Genomic DNA, 15,787 nt, shown 5'->3' with positions numbered 1-15,787 from the left:
GTGGCAACCTTGGGAGGTTTGTAACCTCATTCGAAAGCTAAGAAATCACCCCTCACTTCAAGAGTTCACTCTCTTGATTTGAGAACGAGGGTAAGGCAAGCTTTTGTGGCAAGCTCAAGCCTTTTGTGGCTTCCTCAACAACGTAGACTTAGGCAAACCTTAGTGGTGAGCTGAACCACGGGATAAATCTTGTATCTTGCGTGCTTCGTCTTTATTATACTTGCTGTTTACTTTGTTGCTAGCTGTTGTTAGGGTTTAGTTGCTCGATTCACATTTGTGTGAAGTTTCTGTGGTATCCAGTCTTCGAACTGGATCTTGAAGTTATATTGCAGGATTAAGCAGCTAGTGGGGTCAGGTTCATATCTGTTAAATCTCAACTATGTTAGATTATTTTTTGTAGAGCGGCAGTGCCGCCCTGTAAGGCCGGCAGTGCCGCCCGCTGTTCTAACAGAGTTTTGAGTTGAATTTTTACAGGCCTATTCAACCCCCTCTAGGCCTTCTTTATCTTCCTGTAGATCCTACATGTTGTCAATTTTCAACCTTTTTTTTCAGGAGATCGAACATGCCAAACCAAAAGAACCGAAGGGACTGAACGCCCACCCCTACGTGGCATAGCAAACCAGTAGAGGTGAAAAAGTACACTAATTAGGAACAAGATTCATGATCATGGCTAAATGTAGTTTTTTTTTAACCCGTTTAGGAAGATTGTGCCAACCGGTTTAAACAAGCATGTTATGCACGCCCACGGGTTCATGTCCATTTGATCCAATATGAGCTTCTGCCATGCCAAAGATAGAATAATTCTCCCTCTACATAAAAATCATTCTTCAGTTGTCTGTCTTGTCCCGTCTTAGACCCCTCCAAAGGCTTGGTTAGATAGGCCCAATGCTGCTATCATACCCTTTGTCACCCTCATAATAATGGAAAATTTACATATTTATCATCATTACGATGGGAGTGGTATATAAAATACCATGTCAGTGACTCATGCGTCAGTGACACATGTTATGGTGGTGTTTCTTATGATGGTAAAAAATTATATGTCCCCCATAATAAGGGTTAAGTCCAATTTATACCCTCCAACTTGCAGCAAAGTTCGGATTTCAACCTCGAACTTCAAAACTGGACAACTTTGGCCCTCCAACTCTCGAAAAAGTTCAACTTTCAACTTTCAGGGCGGTTTTATGGGTGAACAGTACTTTGATATTTTTGGGAGCGTCGAAATTTTATATTATTTTTTCGAGCATCTTAACGTCCTCAAATGAAAAAACTCAAAACTACAAAGTTGTAGGTCTCATCGAGGTCTACAATTTACATATAAAAATTATCTTCATCCGACATCGTATTGAAGGGTTTTCTATTTTTTGAAATTTGAGTCTCATCACACGATAAAATATGATGGTGAAATTTTATATTATTTTTTCGAGCATCTTAGTGTCCTCAAATGAAAAAACTCAAAACTACAAAGTTGTAGATTTCATCGAGGTCTACAATTTACATATAAAAATTATCTTCATCCAACATCGTATTGAAAGATTTTCTATTTTTTAAAATTTGAGTCTTATCACGCGACAAAATTGTTTTATGCGTGATGAGACTCAAATTTCAAAAAATAGAAAGGCGCACCTACTCCTTGTTGTACTCCTCTCCCCTTTTCCCCCTTTCTCCTCCCTTCCTTCTTTCTGATTCATTTCTCCGCCTTCCACAAGAGTGGCAAGCCTCGTGCTCAACCTACCGTGCTTCTAGTCTTCCGCCTTTTGTTGGTGTCTCCCTTGCGATCAGGCCTAGCTACCTACTGCTTGACACCTTGTTGATCTAACCTAATTATGGATCCTCTTTTAAGCTTGGCAGGATCTTGGCACCTCTTCAATCCTAACCCTAACCCCTAGCATGTTGCTTCCTGTCCTTATCTAGTTCCAAACTTGTATCCGCCCTCACCTCCGATAGCATCGCGACTAGTGCATATTAATATGATGCGTTAACTAGGGATTTCATACTCTTTTTTGTTCCCAGCACTTGAGACTAAGGGGAATTTTTTTTGAGTGAAATGGTTAAGTTTGTCTTGTACAAATTTCAGCAAGGAGTAGTTTGTGTGAATAACGTTGTGATTCATTATCTAAATCATTCAGGTCTTCTGTTTAGTCAATTACCAAATGATTAGCTTCGTCATGACCATGATTTGGGTAGTTCAATACTGAAATCGCTTTACACAGTTCATAATAAACTGTCAGTAAACTTTACAAAAGCACTCTTAAGATTGAAAAACTGTCATAAAATAGCCCTGTTAGTAATAATTAATTCGACAAAGCTGTTTCATAGTACCTCTTTTTTCATATTAGTTGCCATTCTAATTTTGTGCAAAGTCAAAACATTCCATCTTTGAACATTTTCCACACCGAACAGTTTTCTGGAACAAGCTGAAGTTTTGATTGTTCGCCGTTCGGATAGCTAGCTTTACAGCATCATTGGGCAGATCAGAGGCAAACTCGCTCTGATCAAGTTACCAGCAGGCCGGCAACAGTTTTGAACTGAAGGGACAAGAAAACAAAAAGAGGTGATACTGATCGGTAGATAATTAGTGTGCTGGGACTACTAGGCGAGGAGCCAGAAGTCCCTGTGGTGCTTGCTGGAGACGAGGTAGCCGCCGGAGCTCCTCCGGCGCACGGCCAGCGCCACGCACGGCGCGTGCTCGATGCAGTATTCCACCATGCTGCCGCCGCCGGCGGCGGCGGAGGAGGATCCTCTGCTGCGCCGGCGGCGCCACAGCACCTGCTGCAGCCACCGCGCCACCGCGTGCCGCCGCGGGCGCTGGCCCAGCACGAGCAGCGACGCGCCGTGCCGCCTGGCCGCGTCAACCACCGCCGGCGCGCGCTCCTCCGCCTCCACGGCGCACGTCTCCACCTTCACCTGCATTGTGAATTGTGATCGTCTGGTGAGCGTGAGCCTCGGATCCCCAACTCCTCCAACATTATTGCCGCGCGAGTCTCTTTTCTTTTCTTTTGGCGCCAGCGCCACGCCTCCCACAAAATCCGCTAAGTGGCTGTTGCTTTTGGTGGTGGTGGACAGCAAGAAATCATTGCGCATCCCACGCATCATTGGCTGACCTTCGTTTCGAATTTCACACGGAAACAATGTAGCCTTGTTTAATTTATATTATAGACAGTGGGATGACTGATTTGGCAAGATTTATATTCCATCCTATCCTAGTAATAATTTACTGGGAGATTAATTAAATTAATTACATTGTTCACGTAGCATTTGCGTGCGTGAGTACCTCTGGCCTTGTTGATTCACAGACGGTCCTCAAGGCGGCGAGGTGTTGCTGGCTCTTGGTCCCCAGCATCTTGACACAAGAATCACTGGCGGCTGCAGAAACATTACATTTAGACGAAAAAATAGTCAGTGAAATTCTAGTGAGCGTGGTGAAACCAACAATTTTATGGCCGACGCGACGACGGCACATGAGAGAGCGACACCGACCGTCTCGGGCGACCGGCGGTTTGGCGACGGCGAGGAGGACGACGGTGTCGTTGCTGCGGACGGCCTGCGACAGCGCCCACTGGAGCGCGCCGGCGGCCTCGGCGCGGCCGTCGGCCAGCACCATGACCCGCCGCCCGCCGCCGTCGTCCTTGTTGCTGCTGCCCACTTGCACCATCAGCGCGCCGTTGCCATTGACGTAGCACCCTCCCCCTGCTCCTCCGGCTGCTGCTGCTGCGCTGCCGGCCTTCTTGCCACCGCTGCTGCTGGGCAGTGCCGCGGCGGGGAGCTTGGAGGAGGGCGAGGAGTAGGTCGCCCGCTGCACCCGCTTCCTCCTCACCCGCGTCGCCGCCCGGCCACCGCACAACGCCGCCGCCGGCAGCCTCCTGCCCATTGTTATTGTTGTCCTGGTGTCCAAGGACACCAACTCTAGTTCTTCTACTACGCCAATGCTGCTGCAAATAGGAATGTGGAGGAGGACTTATATATATTCGTACGGGGGAGTAGTGGCTATCTAGCGCCCTACCAGTAGCTGAGTGGTACGCAGTAGTCATCATCCATCATACCAGTAGACGACGTGCAGGGCATGAATTGAAACCAAGGAAGAAACTAGCGAGCTACGGAAAGGAGTGGTTAGGCAAGTAGCAATTGTTGCATTGGAAATTTGGAACCTATCATTCCATTCCATTCCTAGCCTGCACTGCACACATGCACGCACGTACGCCAATCAAATCCTAAGTATACATCTGATATCCCTATCCCATGCATGATTGACGCGTTCATCGATATGATCCTGCCGTCGTCCTGCGCGACTACGCGACCTCACAGAGCTAGTTTTCCAACCTATACGCATACTATGTTAGATTTAATGTGGCCAAGCCTAATATTTTATCTAAATAAATCGAATAATTCTAAGACCCTATTAAATATTGTGTGCTATATGATTTAGTCATATACGAGATTTTTGATTGAATATTGACTCGACTTATATGTGCGGACCATGTCTATCTACATTGAGAAGTTGAGAAAAGAATGAGCCACATGAGCATACGGTGCATGAATTGATTTTGTCATTCAAGCTAATTATGGGCAGGAGTTTCTATTCCTAAATGAGAGAGTTACAGGAGTTTCTGCTCCTAATGGCATGACAGGAGTTACTGGAGTTTCTACTCATAATGGCTAGAGTTACGGGAGTTTTCGCTCATGATGACGGGAGTTCCTTCTGTGAGCGTCTTTTCCGTTTCTGACTCTTGATCTCCTGCGGATGGAATAGGGAGAGTAGGCCTCCAAAACCGGCGCCGTTCGTGAGTTCATCTGCTCGGGTGAAGACCGACAATCAAGTTTTTGGGGAGCGACTATGCGACTGCTCGATCGTACAACAACCTCATCTTCTTCCCGACGTTCGTGGCGGCAGCGGCAGATCGACACTGCAACCTCTCTGCACTGCATCGAGCAGGACGACTACTCCAACATGCGCTATGTCGACTAGCGCAACCGGCTCTGGTGCCGCGGGGTATGTTGTAGGTCATCCCTATTTTCAGCGATTAAAATCATGATAATTAGTATCGTCTACATGTTCTTGACACTTAGATCAAACGGGCACATGTCTGATGTCACCAACATTTTGATAATATTTTTCTGGTTTAAACTGGTACTGAAATTGCCTAAATTTATAACAATCTAAAAACCTGATAGGCATTTTTCAGTAGTCGGCTTTGTGGGTATGCTGAAACCAAATGTTTTTAGGGCACACATTACAAGAGGTGACGTTAGAGATGCATTTTATGGTTGAATGCTATGCACTGCTACTTTGTTGCCGAATCTAGATCAGTTGGACCACATACTCCTGAGGAGTGTGCGTTCCAAGACGCTGATACTACGTTCAAGAGGGCAATAATCAGCGTGCTAGGAGACTCCATAGTAGATGCATATGTGACTCTGCAAACTGGTAAAGAGATGTAGGATGCACTTGAGGCCAAATATGGAGTATCTGATGCTGGTAGTAAGTTGTATGTCATGGGGCAGTTTCATGACTACAGGATGGTTGATGACCATTCTGTGGTTGAACAAGCTTATGAGATACAAACACTGGCAAAAGAACTCGAGAATTTTGGTACGGTGCTGCCGGATAAGTTTATGGCGAGCTGCATTATTGCTAAGCTGCCACAGGCTTGGACAGACTTTGCTACTTCTCTGAAACATAAGAGACAAGAGTTTGGCATTGCCGGCCTCATTGGCTCTTTAGATGTTGAAGAGACAGCGAGAGCTAAGGATGTCCGCGGCAAGAAAATTATTAAGGAAAGTTCTAGTGCCCATATGATGCAGAAAAATCCTTAAAATTCTCACAAGAAGAAATTCAAGTAAGAGCTCAAACAAAAGATAACTACACCTTTTAAGAAACAGAAGAAGAAGAAGGAAAAGAAAAATTGCTTCACTTGTGGCAAGGTCGGGCATTATGCTAGGGACTGCAAGGAGAGTAAGTGGAAGCCCAAAAAGAAATCTGCAAACATGGTTGAGGCTGATGGAGGAACATCGGGGTATGGTAATTTATTACCTACAGTTCTTTTAGTTTGTCATTCACCTGATTGGTGGGTTGACACAAGAGCTAATATCCATATGTGTGCTGATATTTCTTTATTTTCTTCTAATCAGGTCGAGAGAAGTTCCTCCTTGTTGATGGGGAATGGAGCGCGTGCGGCTATTCGTGGTGTTGGTACAATCGATCTAAAGCTTACTTCGGGGAAGATCGTGCAACTAAAGAACGTGCAGCATGTCCCCTCAATAAGGAAGAATTTAATTAGTGGTTCTATGTTATATCGAGATGGCTATAAACTTGTGTTCGAATCTAATAAGTACATACTATCTAAGTATGAAACCTTTGTGGATAAAGGCTATGAGAGCGGAGGTTTGTTCCGCTTGTCCTTAAATGATGCATGTGTTAAGTCCGTGAATAATGTGAGCTGTGATGTTGAATCTAATGTTTGGCATTCACGTTTTTGTCATATAAATTTTGGTTGCATGACTCACTTAGCTGGTTTGAATTTAATCCCGAAATTTGATTTAGTCAAAGGTTCTAAGTGCCATGTATGTGTGCAATCAAAGCAACCTCGCAAGCCTCACAAGGCTGCTGAGGCGAGGGACTTTACACCATTAGAACTAATCCATTCTGATTTGTGTGAAATAAATGATGAATTGACCAAAGGTGGCAAAAGATATTTTATGACATTTATAGATGATTGCACTAGATTTTGCTACGTGTATCTGTTAAAATCAAAAGATAAAGCATTGGATTGTTTTAAGATCTATAAAGCTGAGGTAGAAAACCAACTTGAGAAGAAAATTAAATGGTTGCAGTCTGATCGTGGGGGAGAATATTTCTCAAATGATTTTTCTAAGTTTTGCGTGGAGCATGGTATTATTTATGAGAGGACACCGCCATACTCACCACAATCCAATGGGATTGCCGAGAGAAAGAACCGCACTCTAACTGAGTTGGTTAATGCGATGTTAGAGATTGCAGGACTATCTAAGGAATGGTAGGGTGAGGCAATATTGGCAGCATGTCATATCGTGAATAGAGTGTGAAAGGTCCTTATTTGGTTTTGGTAATTGAGTGACAACCTTAGGTGGACTAATTATGTTTATGTGAGATACACAGGTGATTAGTCTACAAGTATATGTGTGTGAGCAACATAAGCCATGAAGGTGAAAATAGCTCGGAGATATTGCAAAGCTCACACATGTGATGATGAAGGAGCTCATTGCACATGAGACATGACATTGAGTCATGTAATCAAGGTGGAGAAGATCAAGACAAGACTTGGCTTGATAGACCGGTTGCAAGAGTGAAGGGCAAGTCAGAGGCTTTGCAGCGATGGACCGCGTGGCGGTGAAGCTTAAGCAAGACTTGGCGCTGATGGACGAAGGCAACGGTGAAAAGCGAGTAAAGTCAAGATCGATGAACCGATATGATCACGTGATGATATGAAGTGGATCATATCATTGTTGATCGTGTTGGTGCATGTGTTGCATCAACAATGGAGATGGAATGGAATGCCCAAGGCAAAGGTATAACCTAGGGCATTTCATTTCACCGGTCATAGGTGAGTAGAGAAGTTTATGACCGGGTTTATGATAGATGGTCATACTATCAAGAGGGGCAAACTTGTTTGTATATCGGTCATCTAGTGCCACTCGAGTGATCTAATTTTGCATCATTGCTAGGATCAAGTGGCGTGGCAAGTTGAGTGGCTACCCCTTGAAAATGTTTGTGAAAATATGCTAGCACATATGCACAAAGGTGATACACATTGTGTTTAGCACTTGGGAGCAAAGGTTCGAAACTTCACCGGCTAAGTGTCTGCCCATAGAATGTGAACAGTCTGACGGTGCCACCGGTGCCCTGTATAGAAAAGACAGGGTTCCACAGAGTGCGCCAGACGTTGGTCACGTGGTGACCGGACTCTGGGGAGCAACGTCCGATCAATTATAAAAGGCGATGGTACTCTCGGCATGTGATCGGACGCAGGCGACCAGACTCTGGCTGAACATTGTTCATTGTCTGGTCATGCTGATGTGGCGGTGCATAGAGAAGAGGGAGAGTGATTGGACACAGGGCGAGTCCAGTTGGGCGTGATTGGATGCTTCCGGTCGTGACTAGAACCTTATTGGAAGTGACCGGACGCTTGGGTCCTATGTCTGATCTTGGCACTGTGATGCGTCCGATCGCAACTTAACCGTTGAGATCGAGCGCTCAGTATTTAAAGTCAGGGATGACATGGCAGTCATCCGTTGACCGGACACTGGTAGGGTGCGTCCGGTCATCCTGAGTTTTTCTAGTGAAGAGGTAACGGCTAGTTTAGCCGGTGGGGCTATAAATAGAAGGGGGTCTCAACCATGGCTATCATTGAGCACTTTGGGGGACTTTGTGTCCATGCTTGAGAGTGCTTGGGAGCCCTCCATCTCACATATGCTTGATAGTGACCATTCGATTATGTGAGAGAGCGATTCTAGTGTGATTTCATCATGAGGTTATATCGAGTGGCACTAGGTGGTCGTCTTGCAAGCCGGTGGTGGTTGTTACTCTTGCACATTGCCACCTCCTAGACGGCTTGGTGGTGGTATCCGTTTAAGCCCGTAAGAAGCTTGTGCGGTGCTCCGAAGAAGAGCTTTGTGAGGGGCATTGTGCTCGCCTTGCGGGAGCCACAGAGAGCAACTCTAGTTGAGCGTGTCATTGAGCCACCTTTACTTTTGGGGTAGGTTCTTGCGGTGCCCGACGTGTGGGCTTGGCAGGTGATGCCAATTAGCTGCCGAACCACCAAGTGAGCGATCGACACAACGGGGACGTAGCGTGTTGGCAAGCACGTGAACCTCGGGAGAAAATCACCGTGTCAACTTTGTTCTTCCCATTGGTTTGCAATCCCCTTACACAAGCTTGTGATTACTTTCATATATATTGTACTTGTGTAGTTGCTCTTGTAATTAGTTAGCTTGTGTAGCTCACTAGTTACCTTCTTGCTTGTGTAGCATAGAAGTAGCTCCCTTGCGTGGCTAATTTGGTTTATGTAACCTTGTTAGTCACATTGCTTAGTTTGTGTAGCTAAGTATTCGTGCTTTCTAATTTGGCATTGGTTGACTTATTATTGAGCATTGCTAGTGAGCTTAGGTGGCTTTGTGCTTTTCCTTACTAGCATGTGTAGGAGCTCCCTCGTTGCTTGAAGTACTAGTGGCATAGGTTTGTATGACCTTGCTTCTAGAATTGGTAAGGTGAGCTCTAGCTAGCTTGGCACCTTAGTTGCTTAATTAGGATCTTTGCAAGGTGCTAGAGAACATCGATAGAGGGGTGTAGTCTTGGCTAGACCGATTGTTTTAATTCCGCACTTGTTTCGGTTAGCCGACACGATTAAGTTTAGAAAGGACTATTAACCCCCCTCTAGTCCGGCATCTCGACCCTACAGAGTGCCCACAAAGAACAAATAAATTACACCATTCGAGAAATGGGAAGAAGAAGAGATTAAATCTTTCTTACCTCCGAACATGGGGTTATTTAGCAAAGGTGAATGTGTCAATTAATAAGAAGCGAAAGCTTGGAACAAAAACTGTTGACTGTGTCTTTGTCGGTTATGCTATTCACAGTGTGGGTTATAGATTTTTAATAAATTATGGAGTGCCTAATGTGAATATTGGTACTATCCTAGAATCTAGATATGCTACATTTTTTAGAGTGAATTTCCTATGAAAAATACACCTAGCACTTCTAGTCATGATTCTATAACACTTCCATAGTTGCATGAATCGATAGAACACGCTAATGTTGAAACCCATGTGGAAAATCTTGAGGAGGATAATAATGTAGTCACTCGAAAGAGTAAGAGACGGAGGACTGCAAAGTCTTTTGGTGAAGACTATATTATATATCTTGTGGATGACACTCCTAGATCCATAGAAGAGGCATACTCCTCTCTTGACGCTGACTTATGGAAGGAAGCTGTTCAGAGTGAGATGGACTCTATTATGTCTAATAGAACTTGGGAGGTTATTGAGCGTCCTTATAGGTGTAAACCTGTGGGATGTAAATGGGTGTTCAAGAAAAAGCTTAGGCCTGTTGGTACTATTGAGAAGTACAAGGCGAGGCTCGTGGCTAAGGGTTATACCCAGAAAGAAGAGCAAAGATTATTTCGATACTTATTCACTAGTTGCCTGTCTTACGACTATACGAGTGTTACTTTCCTTGGCTGCCTCACATGGTCTTCTCGTTCATCAGATGGATGTTAAGACAACTTTTTTTGAATGGAGAGCTTGAGGAAGAGATCTATATAGATTAGCCGGATGGATTTATAGCAAATGGTCAAGAGGGAAAATTGTGTAAATTATTGAAATCTTTGTATGGCCTAAAGCAAGCACCCAAGCAATGGCACGAGAAGTTCAACAGAACTTTAACATCAACCGGCTTTGCTATGAACGAAGATGGTAAATGTGTTTATTATCGGTATGGTGGGGGAGATGGTGTGATCTTGTGCTTATATGTGGATGATATACTAATTTTTGGAAACAATATTAATGTGATTGAGGAAGTGAAAGGATTTTTGCCGAGAAACTTTGAAATAAAAGATTTGGGAGAAGCTAATGTTATTCTTAACATAAAGCTACCCAGAGAAGAAAATGGTAGGGTAACTCTTTTGTAATCTCACTATGTAAAAAAAATTGCTGAGTTGTTGAAAGCTCTAGTTTAGTTTTGGTGAATTGATGAAACCCTAGGTGGTAACCTAGTTTATCAAAGTGATTATGAGATAGGTGACACTACTCCAAGTGATGAAGCAATTGTGAAGATCATGATGATGGTGATGCCATGGTGATGATCAAGCGCTTAGACTTGAAAAGAAGAAAGAGAAAAACAAAAGGCTCAAGGCAAAGGTATAAATTGTAGGAGCCATTTTATTTTGGTGATCGAGACACTTAGTGAGTGTGATCACATTTAGGATCGATAGACGTACTATTAGGAGGGGTGAAACTCGTATCGAAATGTAGTTATCAAAGTGCCACTAGATGCTCTAACTCATTGCATATACATTTACGATCTAGTAGAGTGCTAACACCCTTGAAAATGTTTACGAAAATATGCTAACACATGTGCACAAGGTGATACACTTGATGGTTGGCACATTTGAGCAAGGGATAGGAACTTCACCGGTGGAGTGTCCGCCCGTAGAGTGCGGATAGTCCGACGGTGCCACCGGTGCCCTATACAGAAAAGACGGAGGTCACTGTAAGTGGTCGGACGCTGGTCTCGAAAGGACCGGCGTGTCCAGTCAGTAGAAGCAGTGAAGACGCTGGCGTCGGTCTCTGATCAAACGCTGGGTCACTTAGTGACCGGACGCTAGAGGGCTACGTCCGGTCCCGCTGACGTGGCAGTGCACAGAGGAGACACCGAGTGACCGGACGCTGGGAGAGTCCGGTCGAGCATGACCGGACGCGTCCGGTCGTGAATGCTTACTAGAAACGACCGGACGCTGAGGTCCAACGTCCGGTCACTTTGAGCTACTGTGTCCGGTGTTCACTTGACCGTTGAGATCGGACGATCAACATTTGAAGAGATGGGACACATGGCGTGCATCGCGTGACCAGACGCTGAGGTCCAGCGTCCGGTCAATATGACCGGAGCGTTCGGTCACCCCGTGTTGTGCCTAGTGAAGGGGTACACTGGCTCTATTTCGTGGGGGCTTCTATTTAAGCCCCATGGTCGACTCAAGCTCATTTTCTTGGCCATTTGCATTGACATAGCAACCTTGTGAGCTTAGCCAAAACCCTCCCACTCATCTCCATCATTGATTCATCATCTTTGTAAGATTGAGAGAGAATCTAAGTGCATTGCTTGAGTGTTTGCATCTAGAGACACTTGGTGTTTGTGTTTCACTACGGGATTTGCTTGTTACTCTTGGTGGTTGCCGCCACCTAGACGGCTTGGAGCAGTGAGGATCATCGAGCGGAGGTTGATGATTGTCTCCAGCTTCGATTATGGTGATTGTGAGGGGTTCTTGACCTTTCCCCGGCGGAGAGCCAAAAGATACTCTAGTGGATTGCTCGTGGCTTGTGTGATCCTCATCTTGTGTTGGTTGTGCGACACCCTATTGAGGGTTTGGCGTATGATGCCAATTAGCGCGTGAACCACCAAGTGAGTAAATCGCCACAACGAGGAGTTGCTTGTCGGCAAGCAAGTGAACCTCGATAAAAAATCATTGTGTTCATCATTTGATTCTGAGGTGATCAATCTTCATTGGTATTCATTCTTGTGATTGATTAGCTCCTTCCTCGACACGGTGGTATAAACAAATTGCTCACTCTCTTTACATTACCGCAAACTAGTTGTCAAGCTCTTTAGTGTAGCTAGTTGTGAGAGCTTGTTAGTTTGGTTAGTGTGGCTCTTTAGTTAGCCTTTGAGAGCACACTAACTTAGTGTAGTGACATAACTATTGTGTGGATAGAAACTATATAAACTAGAATCGTGGTAGGTGGCTTACAATTTTAGTAGGCTAGCGCAACACTTGCTTCGCCTCAAAATTGTCTAACCAGTTTGTTAAGTGTTGTTGTAGAAATTTTTAATAGGCTATTCACCCCCCTCTAGCCATTAGGACCTTTCAGTCGTTTTGGGTATAGTGACTCCACACATATTTCAACTCCTTATGACCCAAGTATGCTATTAAGGGAAAATCATAGAATAGCACATGATCAATTGAGATATTATCAAATTATCGGCTCACTTATGTATTTAGCTAGTGCAACGAGGCCTGACATCTCGTTTGCTGTGAGCAAACTTAGCCGATTTATTTTAAATCTAGGAGATGATCATTGGTGTGCTCTTGAGAGGGTATTGTGATATCTAAAAGGGACTGTGAGCTATGGCACTCACTGTATCAGGTATCCAAGGGTACTAGAGGGTTATTGTGATGCAAATTGAATATCTGATGCTGATGAGATTTATGCCACAAGTGGATATGTGTTCTCACTTGGAGATGGCGCTATTTCCTAAAAGTCTTGCAAGCAAACCGTCTTAACGAGGTCAACAATAGAAGCATAACTCACAGCATTAGATACCGCCACTATTGATGCCGAGTGGCTTCGTGAACTTCTTATGGATTTACTAGTGGTTGAAAAACCCATACCGGCTATTTCCATGAACTGTGATAATCAGACAGTGATAATCAAAGTGAATAGTTCTAGGAATAACATGAAGTCTACAAGGCATGTGAAAAGGCGGTTCAAATCTGTTAGAAAACTGAGAAACTCCGGATTAATAGCATTGGACTATGTCCATACATCTAAGAATCTGATTGATTAGTTTACAAAGGGACTGTCACGTAATGTGATAGATGGTGCATCGTGGGAGATAGGATTGAGACCCACATCACATGAAGTCATTCCATAGTGGTAACCTGTCTTATGTGATCGGAGATCCCATGAAGTAGGATGGCGAAACAAGCTAGTGGTTGACTGTAATGGAGAGACCCCTATAATAATATCGTTTGAGATACATGTTTCTCCTATGCTGTAAGGCAGGTTGGTTTATACCTTAATGTGATCCGAGTGGCTTATTTAAGCAGGGATGTTGTCCTACAGAACATCCTAAAAGGAACACATCTATATGAGTTCGACTGCTAGTCACAGTCTATGAGATGTGGGTAATCTCTAGATACTCATGAAAGGTCTCGAAGTGTGACTTATATGCTTCAACCAGAGGGATGCTTGTAGCAGCGTAGTACCAGAAAAGAACTTGGGTGAAACACACTTCACACAAAACTGTCAATTCAAGGCATAGTCTATTGTTCAGTTGTGATTGAGTGTAACGTCTATTCTAGACAGATGTTTAACTTAACAGTCTCCGTTGAAACTCTGCTATATCAAAAAACTGTGGATTGGAGATTATTTAACACGTGTCTTGGAATTTGGTGGGGATTGTTAGATTTAATGTGGACCAAGCCTAATATTTTATCTAATTAAATCGAATAATTCTAAGGCCTATATTAAATATTGTGCGCTATATGATTTAGCAATATTCGAGATTTTGATTTAATGTTGACTCGACTTATATGTGCGGACTATGTCTGTCTACATGAGCATGCGGTGCATGAATTGGTTTTGTTATTCAAGCCAATTATGGGCAGGAGTTTCTATTCCTAAATGAGGGAGTTACAGGAGGTTCTGCTCCTAATGGCATGGTAAGAGTTACAGGAGTTTCTACTCCTAATGGCGAGAGTTACGGGAGTTTCTGCTCATGATGATGGAAATTTCTTCTGTGAGCATCTCTTTCGTTTCTGACTCTTGATCTGCTATGGATGGTTGTGCCTGCTCTGCTCCTTGGCTACAAGATAAAAGAAAGACAACATTTAGTCTCGTCTCTCTTACGTGCGCTAGACATCCACGCTTCCGCTACAGCCAAGTCTTCCATCCTGGTTCCTGCGAGCACAGAAATAGGAAGAGCAGGCCTCTAAAACCGGCGCCGTTCGTGAGTTCATCTGCTCGTGTGAAGACCGGCGATTAGGTTTTTGGGGAACGACTACGCGACTGCTTGATCGTACAACAACCTCATCTTCTTCTCGGCGTTCATGGCGGAAGCGGGAGATCGGCACTGCAACCTCTCTGCACTGCATCGAGCGGAACGACTACTCCAACAGGCGCTATGTCGACTAGCGCAACCGACTCTGGTGCCGCGGGGTATGTTGTAGTTCATCCCCTATTTTCAGCGATTAAAATCATGATAATTAGTATCATCTACATGTTCTTGACACTTAGATCACACGTGCACATGTCTGATGGCACCAACATTTTGATAATATTTTTCTGGTTTAAACTGATACTGAAATTGCCTAAATTTATAACATACTAGCTAGTATTATATATGTAACTGTAGCTGCGTTAGACGATCAATATATGTTGCAGTTGTTGCCGGGACAAAGAAGTTTTATTTTGGCGTCAACAGCTGCCAACTACACATACGTACTCCAGTCCAGTCTATATCCTACCAGCTGTACAAAGCGTACATGTACGATCGATCTAACTATATATACATATACACACACATGATGATCAGTCTGTTTGCTGGTTGGTTTCTGAACTGATAAGTCCGATTGGTACTAGTTTGTTGTGAGAGAAAAACAATATTAACTGAATGATAAAATCTGACTGAAAACACAAGCGAACAGACTGGATGACTCGATGCTACAGTTACATATATCGTCAAGGATCGATTTTGGGGACCAAACGTGTGAGATAACTTAAATACGTTAGGGAGCCAAACGTGTGATTTCATAGTTTGGGGACCCAAATAAAAACCGCTCAATACTTTAAGGACCGACCGTGCAATTTACTCTATTAAAAAAAGAGGGTATAAATAAAGTAAAAAAACTTGATCTGCGGTGGCTAGACAAACCATTTCAATAAAACAGTAAACAAAGAAAATCAGCACGATTACACGAGATTTTTCAGTCATGGCTCTCTACGGGGGAAATATTTGCTTCATTTTTCCACGATGGATGACTAGAGCAAATTCTTTCTTAAAAATGTGAAAGACTTGGTTGTATTTCTTTAAATATGACATCATTTCTTCAAGAGCAGGTGCTCCAACTCATGAGGATGATGATCTTCATGAAAAAACGGAACAAGCTGAAATTTAAAACTTTCTAGGATACCGAGGATCAACATCCACTAGTAGCTGATGAAGATTCACCAGGCCCGGCCCAATAATTATGGGCTAGGTCTAATAAGAAATTCTGAATAATTCCAAATAGATCTCAAAAGCCCATTCGTGTGTGCAAAA

The 15,787-nt window shown here is 43.9% G+C and overlaps 1 protein-coding gene across 1 annotated transcript; it reads right to left on the bottom strand.

The window, feature by feature from the left end:
* Positions 1–2,415: 2,415 nt before the first annotated feature.
* On the bottom strand, positions 2,416–3,897 carry LOC136483019 (uncharacterized). Its single transcript, XM_066480150.1, has 3 exons — positions 3,481–3,897; positions 3,275–3,366; positions 2,416–2,907 (listed from the first exon to the last, which is right to left on the bottom strand). Exons 1-3 carry the CDS (start codon positions 3,869–3,871, stop codon positions 2,593–2,595), a joined length of 798 nt encoding a protein of 265 aa, XP_066336247.1. The 5' UTR covers positions 3,872–3,897; the 3' UTR covers positions 2,416–2,592.
* Between the last annotated feature and the right edge of the window lie 11,890 nt (positions 3,898–15,787).

The sequence above is a fragment of the Miscanthus floridulus genome, chromosome 1 (assembly GCF_019320115.1).
Source record: "Miscanthus floridulus cultivar M001 chromosome 1, ASM1932011v1, whole genome shotgun sequence".
NCBI classification, from domain to species: domain Eukaryota; kingdom Viridiplantae; phylum Streptophyta; class Magnoliopsida; order Poales; family Poaceae; genus Miscanthus; species Miscanthus floridulus.
The sequence above is the reverse complement of the archived record's forward strand: the minus strand, read 5'-3'. Positions and strand labels throughout refer to the sequence as shown.

What these genes read in the sequence shown, in the direction of transcription:
- LOC136483019 (XM_066480150.1), bottom strand. Translation starts at nt 3,871, where the DNA reads ATGGGCAGGAGGCTGCCGGCGGCGGCGTTGTGCGGTGGCCGGGCGGCG. An exon ending in ACCGCCGGTCGCCCGAGACG is followed by an intron (nt 3,367 to 3,480) that starts GTCGGTGTCGCT and finishes ATGTTTCTGCAG; the next exon opens with CCGCCAGTGATTCTTGTGTC. An exon ending in GTGAATCAACAAGGCCAGAG is followed by an intron (nt 2,908 to 3,274) that starts GTACTCACGCAC and finishes TTCACAATGCAG; the next exon opens with GTGAAGGTGGAGACGTGCGC.